This window comes from Micropterus salmoides, unplaced genomic scaffold (genome assembly GCF_014851395.1).
Source record: "Micropterus salmoides isolate LMB-PRFRI ecotype aquatic unplaced genomic scaffold, ASM1485139v1 Ms_hic_scaffold_19, whole genome shotgun sequence".
Lineage (NCBI taxonomy): Eukaryota > Metazoa > Chordata > Actinopteri > Centrarchiformes > Centrarchidae > Micropterus > Micropterus salmoides.
This window is the reverse complement of record NW_024041039.1, coordinates 32,150,261-32,176,501: the sequence shown is the minus strand read 5'-3', so window position 1 is coordinate 32,176,501 and position 26,241 is coordinate 32,150,261. Positions and strand designations below refer to the sequence as shown.

At 39.4% G+C, this 26,241-nt stretch overlaps 1 protein-coding gene across 1 annotated transcript in view; it reads left to right on the top strand.

The window, feature by feature from the left end:
* Nucleotides 1-20,842, top strand: part of lrit3b (leucine-rich repeat, immunoglobulin-like and transmembrane domains 3b) — a 33,915-nt gene extending 13,073 nt beyond the window's left edge. Inside the window, exons 7-10 of the mRNA XM_038728349.1 lie at nucleotides 2,006-2,312; nucleotides 10,170-10,188; nucleotides 17,441-17,443; nucleotides 20,287-20,842. Of these exons, the coding sequence (XP_038584277.1) occupies nucleotides 2,006-2,312; nucleotides 10,170-10,188; nucleotides 17,441-17,443; nucleotides 20,287-20,717 (760 nt within the window). The 3' untranslated portion in view covers nucleotides 20,718-20,842. The remainder of the gene's footprint in view (nucleotides 1-2,005; nucleotides 2,313-10,169; nucleotides 10,189-17,440; nucleotides 17,444-20,286) is intronic.
* Nucleotides 20,843-26,241: the final 5,399 nt, after the last annotated feature.

The following is a 26,241-nucleotide window of genomic DNA, read 5'->3' as shown; positions in this document are numbered from 1 at the left end:
AGGATGTTAAAACCTGGATTACCTGTAATTTTCTAATGTTAAACTCAGATAAAACTGAAGTTATTGTTCTGGGGCCTAAGCACCTCCGTGACGCATTATCTAAAGATATAGTTTCCCTTGATGGCATCGCCCTGGCCTCCAGCACCACTGTGAGGAATCTTGGATTTATCTTTGATCAGGACATGTTGTTTAAGTCTCACATTAAGCAAATTTCAAGGACCGCCTTTTTTCAACATGTAATATTGCGAAAATCAGGAACATCCTGTCTAAAAATGATGCAGAAAAACTAGTCCATGCATTTGTTACATCTAGGCTGGATTACTGCAATTCTCTATTATCAGGCTGCTCGAAAAAGTCCATCAAGACTCTTCAGCTGATCCAGAATTCTGCAGCACGTGTTCCGACAGTAACCAGGAAAAGAGATCATATTTCTCCTGTCTTAGCTTCTCTGCATTGGCTTCCAGTAAAATCCAGAATAGAATTTAAAATCATTCTTCTTACCTACAAAGCTCTTAATGGTCAGGCACCATCTTATCTTAAAGAGCTCATAGTACCTTACTACCCCACCAGAGCACTGCGCTCCCAGAATGCAGGGTTACTTGTGGTTCCTAGAGTCTCCAAAAGTAGACTAGGAGCCAGAGCGTTCAGCTATCAAGCTCCTCTCCTGTGGAACCAGGTTCCAGTTTGGGTTCAGGAGGCAGACACCATCTCCACATTTAAGAGTAGGCTTAAGACTTTCCTCTTTGATAAAGCTTATAGTTAGGGCTGGCTCAGGTGAGTCCTGAACCATCCCTTAGTTATGCTGCTATAGGCCTAGACTGCCGGGGGATTTCCCATGATGCACTGAGCTCCTCTCTCCTCTACTTTCTCTCCCTCTGTATGCAACCTCATCCCATTAATGCATGTTACTAACTCAACTACTGCCTATTGCCTCTGTCGCCTGGTGCTTGCTCTTGGTTGGAACTGTTGGGCTTCTGTAAATAACATCACAGAGTATGGTCTAGACCTGCTCTTTTATGAAAAGCGCTGTGAGATAACTGTTGTTGTGATTTGGCGCTATATAAATAAAATTGAATTGAATATAAACAGTAAATATGGCCAAAACATGGACATTCGCCTGGTAAATCTTTGAAAGATTGTGTAATAACTGTTGCATATCAGTTTCTTGTCATCAAATTTACAGTTACAGTTGTATTCCAGGTGTATTAGAAGATATTCAGGTGCATTATAATCTACCTTATGATGGTTTTGATGGTTTATTGCATTAAAATATAGCTTTTTTCTTCCAGGCGAGAATAAAAATATCATATTTTTCTGTATTTCATCTCCATGTAGTCTGTAATGTTAAAATAAATACGTTAATGTACAATGATTTATATTTCTCAGCTTCTGACCTTTCAAAGGACACCAGAATTATGCATCTAGGCCTAATGGTTGAGGAGTTATTACTGATTTATTTTGGGAATGTTATTTTAGGCGTTTTTCCTGGAAATAGGTGCCAGGGTTCATGTTTAAGCAGTTAGTGTTTGCAAATGTGATAAGTGCCTGTGTGACCCGGTGAATAAGTGTAGAATTTTGATTGGTTGTGTTTTGAAAAGGAAAACAAGTCACTTCCTGTTAGATTTTTGTGTCTTAGGTAGAAGATTGTGTCTAGTGTTTTGAAAAAAAGTGTTTTATGCAATTGAAAAGTGAGTGAAAGGCTGAGAAATAGCTTTTGGTTTTGGAGATTTCATGTGAGGTTTTGCTCTTTGAGTTTCAAAGTTTCAAAAATTGTGTGACATGTAAAGATTTTGTGTGTAAGCAGTTGTTAAAAACTGTAAGCAACGGAGAAAAACTGTAACTGATGGTTTTTATCATGCCTGGTTTTAGGGTGTGTGGCAGCACCCCTACTTCCAGTGTCCATGACTGTACTTGTAAAATAAGATTGGGAATTTAATTCTTTTATGTAGGCTCCTATATATCCAACTCCAATTTATGACACGTTAAACATGACAAAGATGTAAAGAAGTAAAACTGTTCTTGACCTAGGCCTCCATGACAACCCCTGGTTGTGTGACTGCCAGATCTCCATGGTGACGTCCTTGTCCATGTTGCTGGGGAGTCCTGTAGTTCTCATGGACCAGCAGCTGATATGCAGCAGGTCTCTGGGTCAGTCAGGAATGCTGCTGACCCAGGCTGAGCTGTCCCGCTGTATGAGGCCTTCAGTCCAGCCTGCAGCCACCAGAGTCATCTCTCCACTGGGCAGCAATGTAATCCTCCGCTGTGATGCAACCGGCTATCCAACACCAACCCTGACCTGGATCAAAACCTCAGCCTACACTGGTAAGCAATCCAGAGTCACTATCAAGTGATGAAGTGATTTTACTAACATCTGAGCATCATGTTGTTGTTGTTCTCTTTACAGATTGTTGCCAAGAAGACATCCTTGAGAACTCTGACCAGCTACCAATGAATTTGGAGAGCTGTAAGTGGTGCTCTCATATCTTTTAAGTTAAATTGTTATAGCATACAGGGTTCATGTGACCAATATTTTACCACCAGTGTTTCTCCTGGATTTTTCCCCAGCCATTTTTGTACCCATGGCCAAGGTGCTCTGTGGGCTCCCTCACACAGCAAGGTGTTTATGGTCAAAATCATGTTAGGAAAATAAATCAAAAACAGAACAATTGTCAAACAATCATTGCATACATTCCAGATGTAATTTTAATATATAAGCAGCACCAATTATGTTGTAGTAATGTCACAGTCTTCCAAAGTCAGAAAAATTCTCAAGCGCCTCCTTGCTCACACATGGAGCAGAAGTGAAGCATTTCTATCATAATAACATAGGACATTTGACTTTGAGTACATAAACACCATATAAAGGACCAGCAAAATCTAGTTTAGCTAGCTGAACAATGTTTATTTTTAGGAAATGTCTGATGAGCTTGCTGTTGTTCCACTGCCTCCGTTACGTACAACCTGCCTACGTAACACGTACTACAGATCTGCTGCGCACGGCCACACGTGCGAGAGGACAACAAACAGCGGCAGCTGCTGTGCCATTCATCATAAACTTTGGCTTTAAAATTTCACACAACAAGACCCAAACAAAGACGCGCTGAACGCAAATATGTTAGTAACCTAAACATGTTTAGCTCAGCATTGTGTTATGAAAAGATATATGAGCGTTTGTTTGCTTGCCAAACTTGTGGTGGTCGATTAACGTAATCATTTACATCTCGCTGGCTGCCATCAGCGTTAATTATTAGCTGCAAACAGGCTCCAGGTTTATCATGTAACATTACAGTTTTATTTAGTTAATGTTAAACTGGTCTGACAGTATGAGGAATGTGTTGACTTACAGTAGATAATAAGCTTGCATTGCATTGCACATTACATGGTTGTGCTCTGTAAATGAAAAACAGGTTACAGTTACAGAATCCCTTATAGCAAAGTCAGTTTAAGACTTGACTTGGACTCTAGCTCAGTGACTTGAGACTTGACTTGGACTCTAGCTCAAAGACTTGTGAGCATCTCTGGAAGGTTAATCGTAGTTAAGTATTTTGCCTTGGTGTGCCATAACAATAAACATAGCAAGTAGAAAATATAAAGATAAAGCAAGTACTGCAAGTCAAGAAACATAAAAGGGTAACTGACAATAAGATATTACCTATTTAAACATTATAAAAAAAATAAAATAAAAAATATGCAGAATATGACTGTTGATTTATGCATGGATGAGCAAAATATTTACCAAGGAATGTGCAAACGTTCACAGTATGAAGTAGGGGTGTGGAAAATAATTGAGTCTTAGATGCATCGCAATGTGGACTTGATTGATGATTCTGAATCGATTCACAAATGTCAACTTGACTTTCACATAATCAAAAAAACGTTAATGATTTTCACCAGCACACTGTGCAGCACGGTAGCGCTTAGCTAGCGTCCTCTCCTCATTCTTCAAAGGACGTCTATGTGACAGGAGACGGTAGGTGACGTTGAAAGCGAGTGGAGCAAAGGAAAACATGAGTGCTAGGTTCCAGTTTGGCATGTACAGTGTAGGTCATATCCGTTAATTAAAGTCAGACTGCAGTCTGGAAGCTGAGCACGGCGTTTTTTGGATGCTAGTTCAAGTTTGTTTGTTGCCATTCATCCACATATCGAGGACACAAATTAAAGAAATGCTGTTTCTCAAGGCCCATGGTGCTCAATCCAATAATACAATTAACTTACTGGACAAGACACAAACATGCAACTACACTAGACGAGACAAAAAAACCCCAGCAGATATTTAGGTGGAGTGAACATGCTGTGGCTGGAGCATTGTAAAGTGCGTAGTTCAATCCATTTTTGAATCTATACTAATAATAGCAGCATCAGAAATGAAAATAGCAGCAACAAAGGTCAGTAATAATGGTGTAATAATGTAATAATACTATGTAATGTTAGCTACATTTATATGAAGTAACATTAAATAGCTGCATACCTACTAAATTGGATTGTTATGAATACTTTGCATTAAAGTACCAAGCAGTTACACAGTGAAAAAGATAAATCTTTATCCTATTAGTTTTACGATCGCATCAAAGCCCTCATAATCGTAATAAGGTGCCTAGAAATTCCCACCCCTAGAGGTGACGCATTGTGATGCATCATGATGCATCAAGATATTAAATCTTACAAGTATCTACATGTGCAAGATAGTAGTACAGATATATCTTTAATAACAAGTCCTAATTGTTTCATTCTCTGATTCAACCCACAACCATCAGGGTATCTTACATAGGTCTCCACCTGTCAACATGGCCACAGGTCATTACAGTTTTTCTCGATTGCTTAAACACATTTCTTGAAATTATGCCTCTTTTTCTCGAAACTCTAAAACAACTTCTCACCCAATTCCCCAAACATCCTATTTTCAGGTCAAAATGAAGCTCTCCACTCAAAATCTTTCAATCTTGCTGAAAAACCAAACTTTGCCCTCAGACATAACACACAAGCCCTAAAACACATACACTACAACAGTCTGACACACTGGTGAGATCAATTCAAGACAATACTACAAAAACTGGTCATTAATAATGTTGCGTGTGGTTCTCCCTCAAAAACCTTTTCACATGATGAACACAACAAAAGAAATAACAAATACACATTTGCACACATTTTATTCCTTAGTGTGCTGTACAGTAAAACACGCCAAACAACAGATTATTCTGCCCCAGCATCCTGTCTTTGGTCTGGGACCCGCCAGAGATTCTCCTTCTCCAAGGGGGAGCAACTACTACTACTACTACTACTACAGAAAGCTGACGGTAAGATGGCAGTCCGTGCAGTCGCATCTCACTGAGCCCCTCGAGAAGTCCCGATGTTATAGTTAATTAAAAAGACATATCCACTATTAACTGCCATTTGTCCAGTTCTCAGCACGAAAATGAAGAAACACAACAGCGGAAAGCCTCTGGCGCAAAAAAATCTCCCATTTGAAAGCTGTGGGTTGATGAGTGTACACGACTATGCAGATATGGCTAACGCTAGCAAGAACAAACAAGGGCCGACAACTCCAGCGGAAACCCCCAGAAACACACCTGGAGAAGAAAACGAAAGGTTTGTCTCAAGAAGAAACAAACACAGAAACCATACTGAATGCTATCAACTCTCTCGGTCAACGTGTAGACGACTGCATGGAAGAATTTAGCAGGCAGTTGCAACAGCACAGCTCCATGCTAGCTTCTATTGCTAAATCGGTGCAGTTCAATGCAGAAGAGCTAAAAGAGTGTAAAACGAAAATAAAACACCTGGAAAAGAAAGTGGAGACACTGACTAAAGAAAATGAAGACATGAGGGGTCGAGTACTGAATAATGACAGATACAAAAGACGGTGGTGCTTGCGCATCAAAGGGAAAAAAGAAACGGCTAATGAAAACATAAGAGAGGAGGTGGTGGAGCTTCTTCGCAGGATTGCACCGGACCTGGCGGTAAAGTTGGATGAAGCATTCAACGTTGTCCACAGAGTGGGAAGAAGGATGGACAACCGGCAACGACAAATAATCATTTTATTTGTGCGACAAGCAGTGAGAGATGACATCTGGTGGCGAACAAAAACTTCTCCAATCTGCAAAGAAGAGGGGATTTGTTTTACTGAAGATCTGACTCAAGAGGACTGGCGTTCCAGACAGGCTCTCTGGCCCAAAATCGACCAGGCTAGAAAGGAAGGAAAGGCTGCAGGCTTCAGGGGCCCGTTTGGATTCATCGAAGGCAAGCGTATTATGGAGGAGATTTAAGTTATGGGATGAAACTAGTGCTTAAAATGAATACATAGTGGATCAGTTCGGGTGATGGATCTTCTACCTCAAAGTTTTTACTCCACCTCCCTACTTTTTTCATTTTTTTCTCTTCACAAAAAGTTCATTTGTTCATGTGTTCTATATTTCAGTTAAATACTGACCTTTCTTTTATTTCCTTTAATACAAGGGGACTTAAAGACTCAGTTAAGCGAAAAGCTGTCTTTTTGTTTTGCAAAGGGCAACAAGCACATTGCACCTTTCTTCAAGAAACTCACTCTGATATATCTGATGTTAAGTTTTGGTCACAACAATGGGGAAATAAAATTCTCTTCAGTCATGGGACAAATCGGTCGGCTGGAGTTGCCATATGTTTCAACAGATGCCCTGGTAAGATTCTGGGTGGAAAAGCAGACAAGGAGGGACATTGGGTAGCCTGTGTTTTGGAAATTGATGCTAATCTTGTTATTCTGATTAACATATATGGTTATAACAACGATACCAAAAATAGAAATCTCTTACATCAAATATCGGAAGTTATCATAGAACTAAAAGCAAAATTCCCCACAGATCATATTATTGTTGGAGGGGATTTCAATTTATCTCCTGATGAGTGGATGGATAGATGGCCTTCCAAGTTCTTGAGTGAACACAGAAACACAATTTTGGAAGCTTTTGCTAATAATAACCAATTGCTAGACATCTGGAGAAGTTTACATAGTGGAGTGAAACAGTTTACCTGGCATAAACCTAATGGTCAAAACAAATCACGAATTGATTATTGGTTAATATCAAACTCAATATCAGATCATGTCACAGAAACAGAAATTGCTAGCTGTCCTTTAAGTGATCATTGTATTATTAACCTGAAAATCCGAAACAGTAATAAAAATAACAAACCAAAAGATTATTGGAAATTTAACTCAGAGTTTTGTCATTCCATTAAAAAAATTATTTTTGATATAAAGAATGACAATACACTAGACACATCTATACTAAAATGGGAATTTTTGAAATTTAGTATTAGAAAGCATTCAATAACGTTTAGTAAAAAAGTGAATAAAGAAAAGAGAGCTCAAGAAGTAACAGTGGTTAAAGAACTCATGACACTTTATAGTAAATCAGATTGGAGTGAAGAGGACAAAGAAAAAATAAGTAATTTGCAATCCAAATTGGATATAATGTATATAGATAAAGCTAAAGGTGCATATATTAGATCCAGGGCCCGGTGGATTGAAGAAGGAGAAAAGAATACTGCATACTTTTGCAAATTAGAAAAACGCAGACAAGAATATAATTCGATTTGTAGTCTTACAGTTGATGGACAAGAATGTACAGAACCCAAACGCACTGAAAAAGAAGTTTTCAATTTTTATAGGAATCTTTATAAATCTTCCTACTCAGAACAGGATGCCTCATCTTTTTTTGATCTAATTAACAACTTGATTCCTGTTATTGATGAAAATTTTAAAGAAGTTTGTGATGAGGAACTAAAAATTGTTGAATTTGATTATGCTATAAAAAAAATGGCATCTGATCGTTCGCCAGGGCCAGACGGTATTACAACTAACACTTTTGGGAAGACTTAAAACACCTACTGTTTCAGGCTATAAATGAATGTATTAATCAAAAAGAACTGATGCAAACTATGAAACAAGGAATAATAAAATTGATTCCAAAACCTGGAAAAGATAAAAGGATATTAAGCAATCTAAGACCTATTACACTGTTGAATACAGACTACAAGATTCTAACAACAGTTTTGGCAGCAAGATTAAAGACAGGTATATCTAAATTAATCAGCCCAACACAATCTGGTTTTCTTAAAGGAAGATCCATCCATAATAACATCCGCCTGGTCCTGGATCTTATTGATTATAATTATTTAATTAAGGAAGATGGTTTTATCTTTTTTTGGATTTCCAGAAAGCATTCGATTCAGTGGAACACTTATTTATTGTTAACACACTGAGACACTTTGGCTTTGGAAATAAGTTTCTTGATATGATAATTATGATGCATACGGATATTAATAGCTGTGTTTCCCTCTCAGAAGGTACATGTCCTAGATTTAAGGTTGAACGAGGAATAAGACAGGGCTGTAGTATTTCTCCTCTTTTATTCATTGCCGTGACTGAACTACTAGCAATTGCGGTTAAAAATTCAAATATTAAAGGTTTAGAGATAAACAACCACAAGTTACTCATAAGTCAGCTCGCTGACGATACCACTCTGTTTTTACAAAATAAGGAACAAATACCAGTAGCTGTAAAAGTAATAGAGCGGTTTTCACTAGCATCGGGTCTATATCTGAATCTGAGTAAATGTGAATTGATGAGCATTCATAACTGCTCTGAATCCTCACTATATAATATACCAGTCAAAAATGACATTAAATATCTAGGTATTTGGATTTCCAAATCATCAGATACAAGTGAAAAAAAGAATATCCAAGATAATATTGATAAATATGGAAAAACATTAAACAGTTGGCTACAAAGAGATTTAACATTATTTGGAAGAACGATGTTGACTAAGATTGAATCTATTTCCAGACTGATATATCCATCCTACTCTCTTGCTATTTCTCCAAAGTTAATTAAAGAAATTAATAGAATCAATTTTAATTTTATTTGGAAAAATAAACATCACTACATTAGAAAAGGAGATCTGTTGAAAAATTATGAGGAAGGTGGCATAAAGGCAATCGACTTTGAAATTATGAATGGAATGTTGAAAGTTAAATGGCTCCAATCTTTTTTGAGGAACGGTGAAGAGATATGGTTCTCCTTACCGGCATATATCTTTGATAAAATATCATCACAGAGTACGGTCTAGACCTGCTCTTTTATGAAAAGCGCTGTGAGATAACTGTTGTTGTGATTTGGCGCTATATAAATAAAATTGAATTGAATTGAAATTGAATAAAGTGGGAGGTATTACATTTTTAATAACATGTGACTTTGAAATATCTAAATTGCCTATAAAACTTTCAACTTTTCAACAACAGGTTTTGTTACAGTGGAAACTGATGTTCAAACATAACTTCAGTCCCCACAATGTTCCATTATGGAACAACAGAGTTATATTGTGTAGAAGGAAATCTATGTTTCTGAAAGACTGGTGGAAAAAGCAAATATGGTCAATTGTTCATATATTGGATGAAAATGGTAATATTCTTGAACTGGAGGAATTTAATTCTAAATATAATATTAACTGCTTAATTGTGGATTACAACAAAGTAACACAGAACATTCCAAAGGTCCTTATTCAAGCAATAAAGAATAATATTATGAACATTGCATCACCAAGACTACACAAAATTAATTATGTGGACCTGGTAGATAAAAAATGTAATAATAATTTCCTTAAGCAAACTCTTGTTAACTGTTTGTACCCGGGTAGAACAAGGAGTACTCTCTTCTTTCTTGGTTATAACAAATATGAAATATCTTCAATTAGAACAAAATTCCTAAGATATCCAATTCCTCCTAAATTTAAGGAAGTACATTTTAAAACAATAAATAATATATATCCCTCTAATGAGTTTGTAAAGAAAAGATTCAAGTTTGAGGTAGACAATTCAAATTCATTCAAATCTGCAAAATTTATGTTGAAACAACTGAACACCTGTTTTATGAATGTCAAATGGCTCAGAATTTATGGAAATCTCTTCACAGCATGTTGTCCTCCAGATCTATAAACATAGATTTCTTCTCATATCAAAATATTCAGATGGGTGTAATTCTACAAAATAAAAATGATGAATTTTTGGTCAATAATCTAATTATAGCTACAAAATATTATATACAATGTCGATTTGCCAAATCCTCCCCCACATGGTCTGCATTTAAAAATGAACTTTTGCTGTTTCAAAACTGTCTTAAAAAGGTTGAGAATGCCCAGGCTAAAAAACTGTATAATCGTTTAATATCACTTCAGATGAGCTGAGTCCCTCTGTTTGGTTTGTTTATGTTATTATTTTGTTTTAGTTTATTTTTATTGTTTTGAGCTCTTTCAGTCTAAGTTGTTCTCCCTTGTCATGTGAACAGTATAGAAAATGTATTTTCAGATGATTTGCAGGAGGTGTGACTCTTAGTTTATATTACAATAAGATTTATTTTGTACATTTTGAGGATGTCATTTTTTCTTTTTTGTCAGACGTCCTTATTGTTTATTGTAATAAGAAAAAGTTAAATAAAAAAATTTAAAAAAAAGATTCTCCTTCTCCACCTCCTTCTCCTCCTCTTGCTCTTCCTCCTCCTCTCTGGTGTCCTACACCTCTTCCTCTCTGGCCCTTCTATCTGTTGAAGCTTCTGATTGGTGTCTTATCAATTACAGTCCCCTCCAAAAGTATTGGAACGGTAAGGCAAATTCCTTTGTTTTTGTTGTTCACTGAAGACATTTGGGTTTAAGATCAAAAGATGAGTATGAAGAGTTCAGAATTTCAGCTTTCATTTCCTGGTATTCACATCTAGCTGTGTTAAACAACTCAGGACATATCACCGTTTGTATTAGACCACAGCATTCTTAGGTGAGCAAAAGTAATGGAACAAATAATCTTAAAGTAAATAACATTTACAGTTTTTCAATTGTTTACACACATTTTCTGAAAGAATGCGTCATTCTCAGAACTCCACAAACAAATCAAAAAACACACAATGGGCAAAACCCCTCAATTCTCTTGCAAAATGAAACTTTACATTCAAAACAATGTTATTTCTTCTCAAAATGGTGTTTTGTTTTCAAATGACACACAAACCATCATATGAATAGACATTCATAAGAACCAGTTGAACACTGATGTGCTCAATGGAAAACACTATGATGAATGGAAAACACTTCTCCATTCATCATAATGACTTAGGACTTTTTTTTGTTCAGTGTTACACTAACTACAGACAGTACATACATAAGTGTGTTGTAAAATATTTGAGAATTTTTTTTTATGCTCAGAACACACAAATACACGGTAACAAATATTTGATTTGTCCCACAAAAACAATGTACACAGTGTACATCCCATTCCCAACCAACACAAAGTTGCACATACACTACATACAAAACAGCAGAAGAATTTACTGTACACAGTTACAGTAAAAAAACAACCAAAAAACAATCTATGCTGCATCATCTCTTCTGTTGCGGTCTGGCCATAGCACCTCATCCACAAGCAATGTTTTCCCTGGCCAAGGGAAATATCGCCTAGCATGGCGATTCCAGCCATGAAAAGCATCAGCTGCTATATCTCCACATGCATCCTCCATAGCTTGGAGAAGAGGTATGTGGGTTTGTGGATTTCGGTCATACACTTTCCATCTCCAGGCAGAAAAATTCCTCAATAGGACTGAGGAATGGAGAATACGGAGGGAGATAAACAACTAAAAAGTGTGGGTGGGCAGTGAACCAGAGCAGCCCTGTAGAAACTTACATTGTTCCAAATGACAACGTACCTGAGCTGCTCTGGGCCATCTACCTGATCTGGTGCAATGAGTGTGTTGTGTAGGGTGTCCAGGAATGTGATCAGATGGGCGGTGTTGTAGGGGCCAAGGGTAGCATGGTGATGGATGATGCTGTGGTGGGTAATCGCTGCACACATTGTGATGTTCCCTCCGCACTGGCCAGGGACTTCAACTATGGCACGCTGGCCGATGACATTCCTTCCCCTCTTTTGTCTTTTTGTGAGGTTGAACCCAACCTCATCAATGAAGATGAATTGGTGCTCCACTGCAGCCACCTCTAGCTCAAGGACTCTGAAACACACATGACAATATCAGAAATAGACATGGAGTGGTCACTATTGTGAAGCACAATCATTATGATTACAATATTGAAATATGTATAATTTACTGTATACAGTGTTGAGAGTATGCATCAATTGTGGGACTCACTTGCACATAGTTATATCGCAATTCTTTGACTCTTTCTGAATTGCGTTCAAATGGCACCCTGTAGACCTACTTCATCCTGAGATGATTTCTGCACAAGACACAGTCCAGTGTTGATAATCTTACCCTATCAATATTTTGAAATATGTCATTGTTTTCTATTATTTTTCTTTGTATTTGCTGTAATGTTATGGCGTTGTTTTCTAGGACCATGTTTATGATTTCAGTTTCCTGTTCAGGAGACTGAAGACGTTCCCGACCACCTTGTGTTGGTAATCTTTCAGTTCTGCCAAACAAATAGTAAAATACTGTAAATACAAAGTAGGTATACATTTCCTAAATACTTGAAACATACTTTACAGTATTTTTACAGTCCTACAGAACAGTCCACAGGCAATACTGTACTACTGTACTCATTGAGTACTGTACTGATATGCAGAACTGCAATTTGCTAGTGAGAGTAGATTTCTTACCTATTCTCATTTCGGAAAGTCCGGATGATGGATGCTACAGTGTACCTGCTCAGATTGGCTGTACTCTTTGCCCAGCCTCCCTCATTGTTAGACCATGGTTGACCACATGATCAACCAAAGTGGCTCGGATCTCATCAGAGATTACGGTCCTTGGCCTTCCTCGTCCCCGTCCTCGTCCTCCCCCACCTCGTCGTCGTCGTCCTCATCCTTGTCCTCCTCTCACTCTCACTCTCACTCTCACTCTCACTCTCACTCTCACTCTCACTCTCACTCTCACTCTCACTCTCACTCCTCTGGCTCTGCCTCTGTTTCCAATGTTGGCATCCATTGCTCCATTGAAGAGCTCACCTGTTGCCATTTTATGCTAAAGCTCTGATTGCTAATTAGAAAACTGTGTGACGGGTGTTTGCCCTTGTGATGAGTCAGTGTGCATATTTGAATGGCAGTGTGTTCCTTGTGAAAACAAGATATTTTCTGCATGAAACTTGTGCCAAAAGCAGAGAATTGTGTGTAGTGTTTTGAAAAAAGTGTGTTTTAGAAATGCAATTTGAGTGTAAAGCAGGAATTGTGCTTGTAGTTTAGCAGAATTGGTTCAGGGGGTTGGTGAATGTGAGTTACATGTTGTGGTCATTGTGTCTCAAGTACCAGAATTTGTGTGTAAACAATTGAGAAAAACTGTAATGCTAATTTTCCAATACTGTATTCTGAAATAACCAAGATTGTTGCAACCTGTTTCGAATTTCTGAAGGTTCAAATTATGGATGCCACTGTAAAGCGACTCAAATGTGGCTGGATTCTCAGTCCAGCTTCTCTCATGGTCAACCTGTCACATGATCAATAAGTGTGGCCCTGATCTCATCAGTGATGGCTCTCCTTCCTTCTCTTCTTTGCCCTCGTCCTCTTCCTCCTTCTCTTCTTCCAACTCTTCTTCCTTGAACTTGTCCTCATTGTCGTCCCCTGCCTCTCCCTCCTACTCCCCTTGCTCTCTGTTCATTGTTGAGATCCATTGTTCAAAACAGGTAATCTGACCTTTGACCTATTTATAGGTCTACTGTATACTAAAGCAGTGATTGGTTAGTGATCAGTTAAGCAGTTAGTGTTTGCACATGTGATGAGTGGCTGTGTGACCTGGTGAATAAGTGTAGCACTTTGATTGGTTGTGTTTGGAAAAGGCAAGCAAGACACTTCCTGTTAGATTTTTGTGTCTTAGGTAGAGAATAGTGTCTAGTGTTTTGAAAAAAGTGTTTTATGCAACTGAAAACCGGGTGAAAGGCTGAGAAATAGCTTTTGGTATGGGAGATTTGAGGTTTTGCTCTTTGAGTGAGAGGTTTCAAAAATCGTGTGACATGAAAAGATTTTGTGTGTAAGCAGTTGTTAAAAACTGTAAGGAGGTGAAATGCAGCTCTGTTGGGTTAAGGTCAGCTGATTGACTTGGCCAGTCTAAAACCTTCCACTTTTCCCCTGATGAAGTCCTTTGTTTTGTTGGCAGTGTGCTTTGGCTCATTGTCCTGCTGCATGATAAACTTCCTCCCCATTAGTTTCAATGCATTTCTCCGTAAATTGGCAGACAAAATGTTTCTGTCCACTTCTGAATTCATTCTGCTGCTACCATTATCAGTTCCATCATCAATAAATATTAATGAGCCTGTTCCAGAAGCAGCCATGCACGCCCAAGCCATGACATTACCTCCACCGTGCTTCACAGATGAGCTTGTATGCTTCGGATCATAAGCAGTTCCCTTCTTTCTCCACACTTTGGCCTTTCCATCACTTTGCTAGAGATTCATCTTGGTCTCATCAGTCCATAAGATTGTGTTCCAGAACTTTTGCGTCTCATCTCTGTACTTCTTTGCAAATCTGGCCTTCCGATTCTTCCTGCTGATGAGTAAGTTCAATGTTTGTCCAATGGCTGTGGTCGATTTTCCTTGACTTGGCTTGCTTTTCTCCCATAGACAGCTCTCTGGTCTTCATGTTGGTTTATCCTCTTTAACAGGAAATGCAGTCTTTATAGGTTTGAACCAAGGATGAAAACTTAGACTAGTCATGCAGATCTATTTAATGTTTGGACAAATAAAAAAAAGGCAACACCTGGGCCCCGTTTCAGAAAGCAGGTTCAACAAACTCTGAGTGTAAACCTGAACTCTCGGTTGACGAACTCTGAGCTGTCAAACTCAGAGTTTCCGGTTTCAGAACAGGTGTTTAAAATTAGTTCAGTCAACTCTGAGTATGTTGAGCCTGATGGAAGCGCGTGCATGGGGATGAAAAAAAGTCTCATCAATGGAGCTCCGATTCGCCATGGTAACGCGTAAATAAAGGCAGAGCCTCCATTTTAATCGGGTGGAGCTAGAAATATGAATGCGTGCCAACGCGGACCATGATGGGCTCTAAAACACAGGAGTGGAGGAGCAATACATTAACAATATTACATTTTATACAGCGTTGCTAATTCATCATTTACCAGACTGGAATTTCCTTAATGACTGATAAAGTGCTGGAATTCTCCTGCAGCCTGTTATTCATTTTAAATAGGCTACAGGCCTGATTATTCAGCTGGAACCTGACGGTGGCAATAACTGAAGATCAAAATATTAATGGAACAGATTAGACACAGTTTAGGCTACTCATGGACCTGTTATTGTAAGTGACAGTCCGACTCAGTAGCCCTATTAATTATGTTTTTGTAATGTAAAATGTGTCAGAATCAGAAATACTTTATTTGTCTAGGTTCAAACTGACTGTGAAGTTTTAGACATCAATGTTACATTAATAAAATCTTAGTATTTTATGAAATGCTGTCAAAACACATTCAGACTATCAGCAGATAATGAAAAACTCATGTATTTGTTTCAGCTGCACCACAGTCATCCCCACGCAGAAATATTCACATCATATCCAGCTGATAACTACGATAGGAATGTTCAATCTGTGCGACTACAATATGAAAGGTTAGTGTTCATTGATCAGTTTTAAACAGATTAGTTTAAACAGTAACCTACACTGCAGCACTGTAGCACACAGTAAGTGTTTTTGTGCAACTGTTGCCAACCTGAAAGCTGCCTTAATGTCCACAGAGTCACTGTGTTTTAAAGTTATAGATTTTATTCTGTGCTGAGAATAAATTTACGATTTCCAAAGAAAACTCTCTGTCCATACATCGATGACAAATTGAGAAAAAACTAACAGCCTATTTAACCGTGATTTCGATGTTTCTAAAGACGTAATTGCGTTCTAATATGTGCTTTGATATCGACAGTATGAATGAGGAAATGTCAGACAGCTGCTTCAGGCTCCGCAGGAGGAGTCAGAGAGAAACTCAACGTTGAATTAAACCTCCTCTCGAGCAGGTTAGACTCACAGCGTAAGTTGCCGGGGTTACAGACCTAGAATTTATCTGATTTCACTCTGTGAAACTGAAAACCCAGAGTTTCCCTTATCTCGGGCTCAACTTACTCTGAGTTTTCACTAAACTCGCTTTCTGAAACAGGGCCCTAGGCAACAAGACACATCTGTCAGTCACATGTTCCAATACTTTAGCTCACTTGAAAAATGGGTGGGTTCAAACAAACGGCGATATGTCCTAAGTTGTTAAACACAGATGTGAATACCAGGAAATAAGAGCTGAAATTCTGAACTGTTGTCTCATACTCATCTTTTGATTTAAATGTCTTCAGTGAACAACAAAAACAAAGGAATTTGCCTTACCGTTCCAATACTTTTGGAGGGGACTGTATGACTGTTTGTGTTTCCAATTGTGTGCTAAGTGAGCTCACCCTGTGCTGATTGAGTGAACAATGATGAATGTCAGTGCTTTCTCAATGACCACATGCACTGTATAAATTATCTAGGTGGTTCAACTTAAAAACTTAAGTTCAATTGCTGCCTTAAAAATGTGAGTAAACTCAACTTTAAGAAAAGCTTTGTTTCAACCCATGATGTTACGTTATACAATTTGTTTAATTAATGATAATTAGTTGTTTGAACTTAATACTGTGAGTTAAAACAACTATCTATATTACATTGTCCATTCAAGGAAACTTGCTTTCACTTCTCTAACAAACATACAATTCTACACCCTTTCAACTCACATTTTTAAGTTCAGATAACTCAACTTGAAGATTGCCTTTGTTTCAACTCATAAATTTAAGGTCATAAAGTAGATATAACTACAGTGTTCTAGTTGTCCCAATGTTAGTTAAATGAACAAGTTTGAGTTATTCTAACTCATAGTTTCAAGTTAAAGCAACTTAACCAAATTAATACTACTTTCCATTTCAAGTTAAGGGATTTAAATTCCAAATTTGTTTTAGTTTACATCTATAAAGGGCCTTGAAGACAGACCACAACAACAGCACCACTGTGCTATTATCTTCAATGACTTGTAACGGGGCAGGGTAGCTTGCTGGTCAAAGTTCAAAATAGCAGCAGATGTCACCTCCTTTCTGAAAGGGCCTTAGGCCGTTGTCTGGAACCCTTTCCACCGGTGGCACTAGTCTTGTTTACCACAGAAGTGTCTATATTTTGGTTGGAATTTGAATACATGACTTATCTGCAGTGTATAATTAGCAGGGGTGAGCAAGAACACCAAATTTTCTGTATCTGTGCTCAGAATGGGCGGGGCTTAATCTATAAGTGGGTGGTATTAACTGGAAGTTATTTAAGCCTGAAATTTCTATCAGAACTTTCTATATTTATTAGAAAATCATTTATAGAACAGCCTCAGAATTGAGCTTCAGAGAATAGTAATTGATTTTTTTATATTCATATATTTATAATACAAAACAGATATTGACACATTTTACTCTGATGATACTCATAGAAAGTAACTGTATCTGTATCTTGCTAAACCCTAATAATTAGTTGATTATGTATATTTTTTTCTCAAACTCAGAAGACGCAGCACCTAGGCAATCCTCATACTCTCAGCCTTTTTTTTCAACTGATAACTTACATACGTAAGTTCAATCAACACGACAAAAGTGTCAAATAGTCAACACAATGAATTAATGCAAGTTTAACTTTCTAAAACTCATACAGTTGAGTTCAAATTCCAAAACTTAGCTGAGCTATTTGAGTTAAAAAGAAGAAGTAAGTTGACATGACTAAATGGGTCTATGATTCTTTTCAGTGTGGTGTAGGCAATGAGAAATGGGATTTGTGTGTAGACTTTAGGGAAATGGGTGTGCTTTTTGAAAAATGGAGTTAAGGTTTAGAAATTATAGTTTAAAAGCCTGCTTACAGTGTTTAAGCAAATGAGAAAAACTATAAACCTGAAAATTTATCTTTTTGTTTTTATAATTTTATGATTTTGGAGACAATTAAAGGTATATAAGAAGAACTCTACATCTCTTATAGGGATGTGAACAGTTAAGTTAGCTGACTAGTTAGTTTAGGGGTGTTAGATTAAAACATGATGATATTTCTCCTCAGGTTAAAAGTTGTCTTGCGAGATTCACGAAATTAACATTTTTTACAGATTTTGCTGGTCCTTTATATGATGCAAGTGTATTAAAGCAAACAACGTGATTGGTCAGTTGCAGTGATGATCCTGGAGTAACATGATGATGTTGTAGGAACAACACCAACACAGCAATGACAAATCATGTATCTCTATGGTGTCTGCCCTCATAAGGCTCATATTACGCAAGGCAAGGCAGTTTATTTGTAGAGCACATTTCAAAATGCTTTACATAAAACAAAAGCAACACAGGGCAATATAAAAAGACATTAAAATCCAATTAAAAAGAGTTAAATAGAAAATTAAAGGGGTAATATGTAGTTTTCAGCTGCCACTAGCGGTGCGGTTTTAAGATTGCAACTAGGTGTGTGCTCGTATACATGCTCGCTTGAACCCATGATCCAGCATAATCCGAAACACAACCACTTTCATGGAGAGATCCCACAATCAATGCAGAAACAAGTCAACTGTGGCTTTTCACACAGATATGTTCAGGCTCTGTTAATTCAACATTCAAGCAAGCCGGTTTATTGGCACAATACTCCCAGAAACAAAGGCAGTGTGACAACAGCTATAGACAGACAGGGAGACGGCTTCATACAACATGCTAGAAACTCAGGTAAACTCCCAATGCAACGTTACCGTAATATTTTTATCAGCTTGAGCTTGAACTTATCCATGCTCGTTACTGCATTAAGCCAACGTGATACATCGTCATTAGCTCGCCTGCTGCTTTTCATTAACTAACATTACTATTTGTGTATCTTTCACCAGAGGCTCAGCAATGTCAACACAGCAAAATATTTTGGATGATACAGATGAGATTGGTGTCACACTTGATATTTTTATACATTTTTATCCTGCCGTTATTTTGCATTATTGTATTATTATATGGGTCACATAAGAGACAGCGACTGAGATGGTGGAGAAGCTGTACCTGAGTATTGGTAAAACGTCAGTAAATCTAAGTTGAACGAAGAAAACAGTTGTAGATCTGTGCTAAAGTAGCTGACTTCTCCTGCCTTGCATCAAGGCTAGTATAAACAAATCGCTCTACATTTGCTTTGTACCGTTTCATCATTTCTTGCAGGCTAAATCAACAATTTGACATAATACCGGTGGTATATAGAAGAGTAATGTGGATCGCATTAGCTGGTGAAGTAATGTGGAAAGCCATAATGTTACATATTATATATTGCACCAGAGAATGTGAGCAACTGCTTGGCATTAGCCAGTGAGCTAACGTGACTCTCTCTGTGACTCCAGGCTTTCTGATATTCACTGTTTTCACCCAACATCCTTTGAATCTCCTTTGGCCTGACAGGCTTCAAAACATAATCCTTTATTGTTGTTTTTTGTCTTTACTCGAGCTGGTTGTTTTATAGTGTTAGTGGACCGCATGTCGTTAGCTGCGGTGTTGTTGCTGTAGTTGGAGAGAGGCTCGGGAGCACGCAGCTACATCCCAACCCAGTGCCTTCACATTAAAGCAGAAGAGTGCCTGTTCCAAGCAACAGAGAAAACAGATGTGTGCTTAATTTCGACAGCCAGTGAGGTTAGAGCCTATTGACAATAAGACAGTAAAAATTTAATTAACAAGTGATTTCACTGAAAAACTACATATAACCCCTTTAAAACAAGATAAACAGGACAGTAAAAGTTTTAGTGCAGTGTAGGATATTAATCAAAAGCCTCAAACTTGAATTTAATAAAAGGCAGTGGCAAACCAAAAAGACTCGATTTAAAAGAACGAGAGTTTCAGCAAACCAGTTAAAGTAGCAGAAGATCAGAAATTTATTTTGGACCTAAATCATTCAGTGTTTTATAAACCAACAGCAGTATTTTAAAATCTGTTCTTTGACAGACAGGAAACCAATCTGAAGACCTCAGAACTGGAGTGATGTGATCCCTTTTGTTGGTTCCTTTTGTGAGGACTCAAGCAGCAGCATTCTGACTCAGCTGCAGCTGCCTGATAGTTTTTTTTTATGGAGCCCTATAAAGACACCGTTACAGTAGTCGAGTTAACTGATAAGATAAATGCATTGACAAATTTTTCAAACAGTAATGCATAAAATAACCGGTTGACGATGAGTGAGTGAGACTGATTTAGTTGGGTCTGGTCTCAAAGCCTCTGTAAAACAAAGCTATACTTTGAGGGAAAAAACTGTAGTGTGCTGAGAGGTAAGATTGTGAACCTTCTTATGTTCCAGTTATGCAGGAATCTCCTCGAGTGGGGGTCCGCTGGTCGATAATCAGCATGAATGGGTTATCATACAAGGATGCTGGTGAATATCGTTGCCAGGCTCGGAACATGGCAGGAATATCTGAAGCTCCAATTAAACTGAAGGTGGTGGGAGTCACAAGAATATCCCGTCTTCCAAAGAAGTCCCAAAAGACTCCACCCAAATCATCATCAAAATACAGAAAGCCTAACCAGAGTACAGTTACCACCGCCCCCTCAGTGAAGGAGAATCAAATACCCCAAAACATCACCCCCCCTTCCATTAACAAGACCCAACCTGCTCCTAACCTTGTGTCCAAAGTGGACCCTGTAGACAAAAGGCGCAAAATGAACTTACGATATGCAAAGAAAAAGACCCCAACATCCCTCAAGTCTACACCTCAGTCCCCTGAAAACTAAAACCCTAAAACTGCTCTGTCATCAGAAACACTTCTGATATTCTGATATATATAAACACTTTGATTGACTTCAACAAGGGGATGGGATTGCAAATAAAACTAAATTGTTTGTTTCAGGCTTTTTCAGGTCCAGTTTCTTGATGAACTATCCTGTAAATTTAACTTGTATGTAAAAATAAAATGTGTTACACATACAAACTTGGATGTAGTATTTGTGATCTAGTTTTCTGAAAGGACATTTAGAAACCTGGAGCTTGGGTTACAGCAAAGCAGACGTGAGGTGATAAAAAATGGGGCGGGGTGTAGGGGGGTAGGGGGGTGGGGGGTACAGTTTTGCAGGAGGGACAAAAAAAATCTAAAAACACTACTACACACTCTAATATTGCACAATCACTGATGGCCATTTTAGACACTAACACAATAAAACAAGCCTAACATTAAACCGCATAACATATATATTAATGTACCTGATCTTTTGCATGTTGTGTATGAATTACTGCATGATTCACTGGACAAAGACTGAGTTGATGGTCTGCTTCTGGATCTGGCTGTAAAAAAACTTGATTTGAACTTGCACTATTACTTGTGTTGCTGATATCTGTAATAGTTGATTTTATATAAATATTTTTATGCATTTTAAAATGAATGGGTTTCAATGGGAACAGAGATTCAACTTTCTTCCAACCTACTTTTCTATCAACAAAGCAACCCCCAAAGAAGTCTGCCTGTATAGCTCACTTGGTTAGAGCGTTGGTTTCCCAAGCAGCTCTTATTAATCAGATGCAGGTCCGAATCCCTCTTCCGGCACAGTGATAACTGCCTGCCTTCACCCGCTTATCTGGGGTCGGGTCGCAGGGGCAACAGCTCCAGCAAGGGACCCCAAACTTCTCTTTCCCGAGCCACATTAACCAGCTCTGACTGGGGGATCCCAAAGCATTCCCAGGCCAGTGTGGAGATAAAATCTCTCCACCTAGTCCTGGGTCTTCCCCGGGGCCTCCTCCCAGCTGGACGTGCCTGGAACGCATCCAGGTGGAATCCTTACCTGATGCTCAAACCACCTCAACTGGCTCCTATCGAAGCAAAGGAGCAGCGGCTCTACTCTGAGCTCCTCGCGGATGGCCGAGCTTCTCACCCTATCTCTAAGGGAGACACCAGCCACCCGCCTGAGGAAACCCATTTCAGCCGCTTGTACCCGCGATCTCGTTCTTTCAGTCATGACCCAGCCTTCATGACCATAGGTGAGGGTAGGAACAAAAATTGACCGGTAGATTGAGAGCTTTGCCTTACGGTGCAGCTCTCTTTTCGTCACCACGGTGCAGTAAAGCGAGTGCCAAACCGCCCCCACTGCTCCGATTCTCTGGCCGATCTCCTGCTCCAGTCTCCCCTCACTCGTGAACAAGAACCCAAGGTACTTGAACTCCTTCACTTGGGGTAAGGACTCATTCCCTACCTGGAGTTGGCACTCCACCGGTTTCCTGCTGAGAACCATGGCCACAGATTAAGAGGTGCTAATCCTCAGCCTTACGGCTGAGAAGTGTGATACTCTTGACACACACTCTCTGGTCCCTCTTTTTGAACAGGGGAACCACCACCCCAGTCTGCCACTCCTTGGGCACTGTACCCGACTTCCACGCAATGTTAAAGAGACGTGTCATCCAAGACAGCCCCTCCACACCCAAAGTTTAAAGCATTTCTGGGCGGATCTCAATCCCTGGGGCTTTGCCACTGGGGAGTTGTTTGACTACTCCAATTGACGAGAATCCCCCATCAGCCTCCCGCTCTGCCTCTACTGGAGGCACTGGAGTCGGATTTAGGAGTTCCTCAAAGTGTTCCTTCCACCGCCCAATTACCTCCCCAGTTGAGGTCAACAGAGTTCCATCTTTACTGTACACAGCTTGGACATTGAATTTTGCCAACTCAGGTTCAATGTCCCCAACCTCCACAGGGATGCCAGAAAAGCTCTAACCGGAGGTTTGAGTTGAAGCTCTGACGGACAGGGGCCTCCTCCAGACGTTCCCAGTTCACCCGCACTACCCGTTTGGGCTTACCGGGTCTGTCCAGGGCCTTCCCCCACCATCTGACCCAACTCCTGCTAACTGCTTTATAAATCTTATTCCAGTCATGGTTCGGAATCCCACCTCCGGCAGTAGTGATAACTGCTTTCAACTTACCTGTTTCGTGTTTTATATAGTTGGTCTTTCCATATGCAACAATTGTTTACATAGAATAAGTTTTTCATGAGATTCGTAGCTTTCTGTGTCTTCATGTTATTTTCCAACACTGGACTAGATGTCACAGAAAATATATGTCCAATCAAAACACTGCTGTGCCCAGCATTTGTGGTCATATATTGCCCTCTCTTGGTACTTTGGAGGCATTACATGGCCATTCAAAACCAGAGCAATGGAGAGAGTTACATGCACTTGCAACCCAGTGTAATTCAATAGCACAGTAGTTAAAAGCTTTCCCTTCAGATTCAAAGGTTCAGGGTTTAAGTCCCAGTCATGGCGTGCTGACTGCAATACTGAACTGAAGAAATATTTTTGCAATTACATTTCATTTTTGACAGCCAAAACATTCTGAAAAACTTACAAAACTTTGCACACGCCAGGCAGGTCAACAACCAACAGGAAGTCGGCCATTTTGGATTTAATTGTCATTTTTGGGGATTTACACACTTTGCACTTTAATGAACTCCTCCTAAAGAATTAGTAGGATGTGTGCGGTAGGCTGCTAACTGCTCCAGATGTTTGTCTCACTTTTCTGCCTGTGGCTTTTGAGAGATGTTCAAAAATACTTTATGTAATGTTTGTTAAGACCAAAAATGCTTTATGTCAGATATCCCTCTTCCAAAGGAGCAAAATGTGACTGTATGTCTGTGTTCCATTGGCAGACACCACTTATGTATGTACAGTGGGTACGGAAAGTATTCAGACCCCTTTAAATTTTTCACTCTTTGTTTCATTGCAGCCATTTTCCAAAAATCAAAAAAGTTCATTTTATTTCTCAGTAATGTACACTCAGCACCCCATCTTGACAGAAAAAAACAGAAATGTAGAAATTTTTGCAAATTTATTAAAAAGAAAAACTGAAATATCACATGGTCATAAGTATTCAGACCCTTTGCCGTGACACTCATATTTAACTCAGGTGCTGTCTATTTCTTCTGATCATCCTTGAGATGGTTCTACACCTTCATTTGAGTCCAGCTGTGTTTGATTATACTGATTGGACTTGATTAGGAAAGCCACACACCTGTCTATATAAGACCTTACAGCTCACAGTGCATGTCAGAGCAAATGAGAATCATGAGGTCAAAGGAACTGCCTGAAGAGCTCAGAGACAGAATTGTGGCAAGGCACAGATCTGGCCAAGGTTACAAAAAAATTTCTGCTGCACTTAAGGTTCCTAAGAGCACAGTGGCCTCCATAATCCTCAAATGGAAGACGTTTGGGACGACCAGAACCCTTCCTAGAGCTGGCCGTCCGGCCAAACTGAGCTATCGGGGGAGAAGAGCCTTGGTGAGAGAGGTAAAGAAGAACCCAAAGGTCACTGTGGCTGAGCTCCAGAGATGCAGTCGGGAGATGGGAGAAAGTTGTAGTAAGTCAACCATCACTGCAGCAATCCACCAGTCGGGGCTTTATGGCAGAGCGGCCCGACGGAAGCCTCTCCTCAGTGCAAGACACATGAAAGCCCGCATGGAGTTTGCTAAAAAACACCTGAAGGACTCCAAGATGGTGATAAATAAGATCCTCTGGTCTGATGAGACCAAGATAGAACTTTTTGGCCTTAATTCTAAGCGGTATGTGTGGAGAAAACCAGGCACTGCTCATCACCTGTCCAATACAGTCTCAACAGTGAAGCATGGTGGTGGCAGCATCATGCTGTGGGGGTGTTTTTCAGCTGCAGGGACAGGACGACTGGTTGCAATCGAGGGAAAGATGAATGCAGCCAAGTACAGGGATATCCTGGACGAAAACCTTTTCCAGAGTGCTCTGGACCTCAGACTGGGCCGAAGGTTTACCTTCCAACAAGACAATGACCCTAAGCACACCGCTAAAATAACGAAGGAGTGGCTTCACAACAACTCCGTGGCTGTTCTTGAATGGCCCAGCCAGGGCCCTGACTTAAACCCAATTGAGCATCTCTGGAGAGACCTGAAAATGGCTGTCCAGCAACGTTTACCATCCAACCTGACAGAACTGGAGAGGATCTGCAAGGAGGAATGGCAGAGGATACCCAAATCCAGATGTGAAAAACTTGTTGCATCTTTCCCAAAACGACTCATGGCTGTATTAGATCAAAAGGGTGCTTCTACTAAATACTGAGCAAAGGGTCTGAATACTTATGACCATGTGATATTTCAGTTTTTCTTTTTTAATAAATTTGCAAATATTTCTACATTTCTGTTTTTTTCTGTCAAGATGGGGTGCTGAGTGTACATTACTGAGAAATAAAATGAACTTTTTTGATTTTTGGAAAATGGCTGCAATGAAACAAAGAGTGAAAAATTTAAAGGGGTCTGAATACTTTCCGTACCCACTGTATGTGGATTCACACAGACCACTACTTGGCTGATATCCGTTAAGTCATCTTGGGCTTGTTTATTGCTGCTGACCAAGACATTGAGTACAGGTTTCCAAGATACTTCAACTCCTTCACCCAGACCCACTCCCAACCTGGCGGACACAGTCAGCGGAGTACCATAACCTCTATTCCATCCATTTTACTGTCAGCTATAAACCATACCAGTGCATAACAAAAACTCACAGAGCCTAGGCACAGCCCACCGAGAACAGAGCTTGCTTCCCCTTGGCCGTGTCATGAGCTTGCATGGAATTTCATTCCACTGCTATGCTGATGACACTCAACTGTACCTCAGGCCCTGCCATCATCCACTCTGACCACCTGCCTGGAGGAGATAAAGGCCCATGCCATTATGTGGTTGCAAAACTTTCTGCAGCCACACAGCTCCAAGACTGAAATCATCTTAGTCAGCACCCCAAACCAGGCCAAGACATTTCACTTTCAACATCAGCCACCAACCTGGGTGTTAGAATGGACTCTCATCTGACCTTTGAGGCTCACATCAAACATCTTTGCAAGACCTCCTTCTTCCACCTTAGGAACATTGCCAAACTCTGTCCCACAGAGAGTGCAGAAGCTGCAGTACGTCCCAAACAGGATCTAGGTTCCTGTTGAGGGTGTGCAAGCACAACCACATCACTCCCATCCTGAAATCCCTCCACTGGCTTCCTGTCTCACTCAGGATTGAGTACCAGGTCTCCCCCCTCAACTACCAGTGCATCCACATCCGTGCTCTCTATGTGTTTTATTTTTAGCACTTACCTGTTTTTATCCTGTAGCATTTTGGATTTTATTTGTTTAAATATAAAGTGAGTTACAAATAAAATATATTATTATAATAACAAAATGAAATGTTACGTTTTTATTACCTTAGAATGAGCCATCTTCTATCTACATACACCACAAGTCCTCTTACATGGACGTCGCCATGTAGCGCC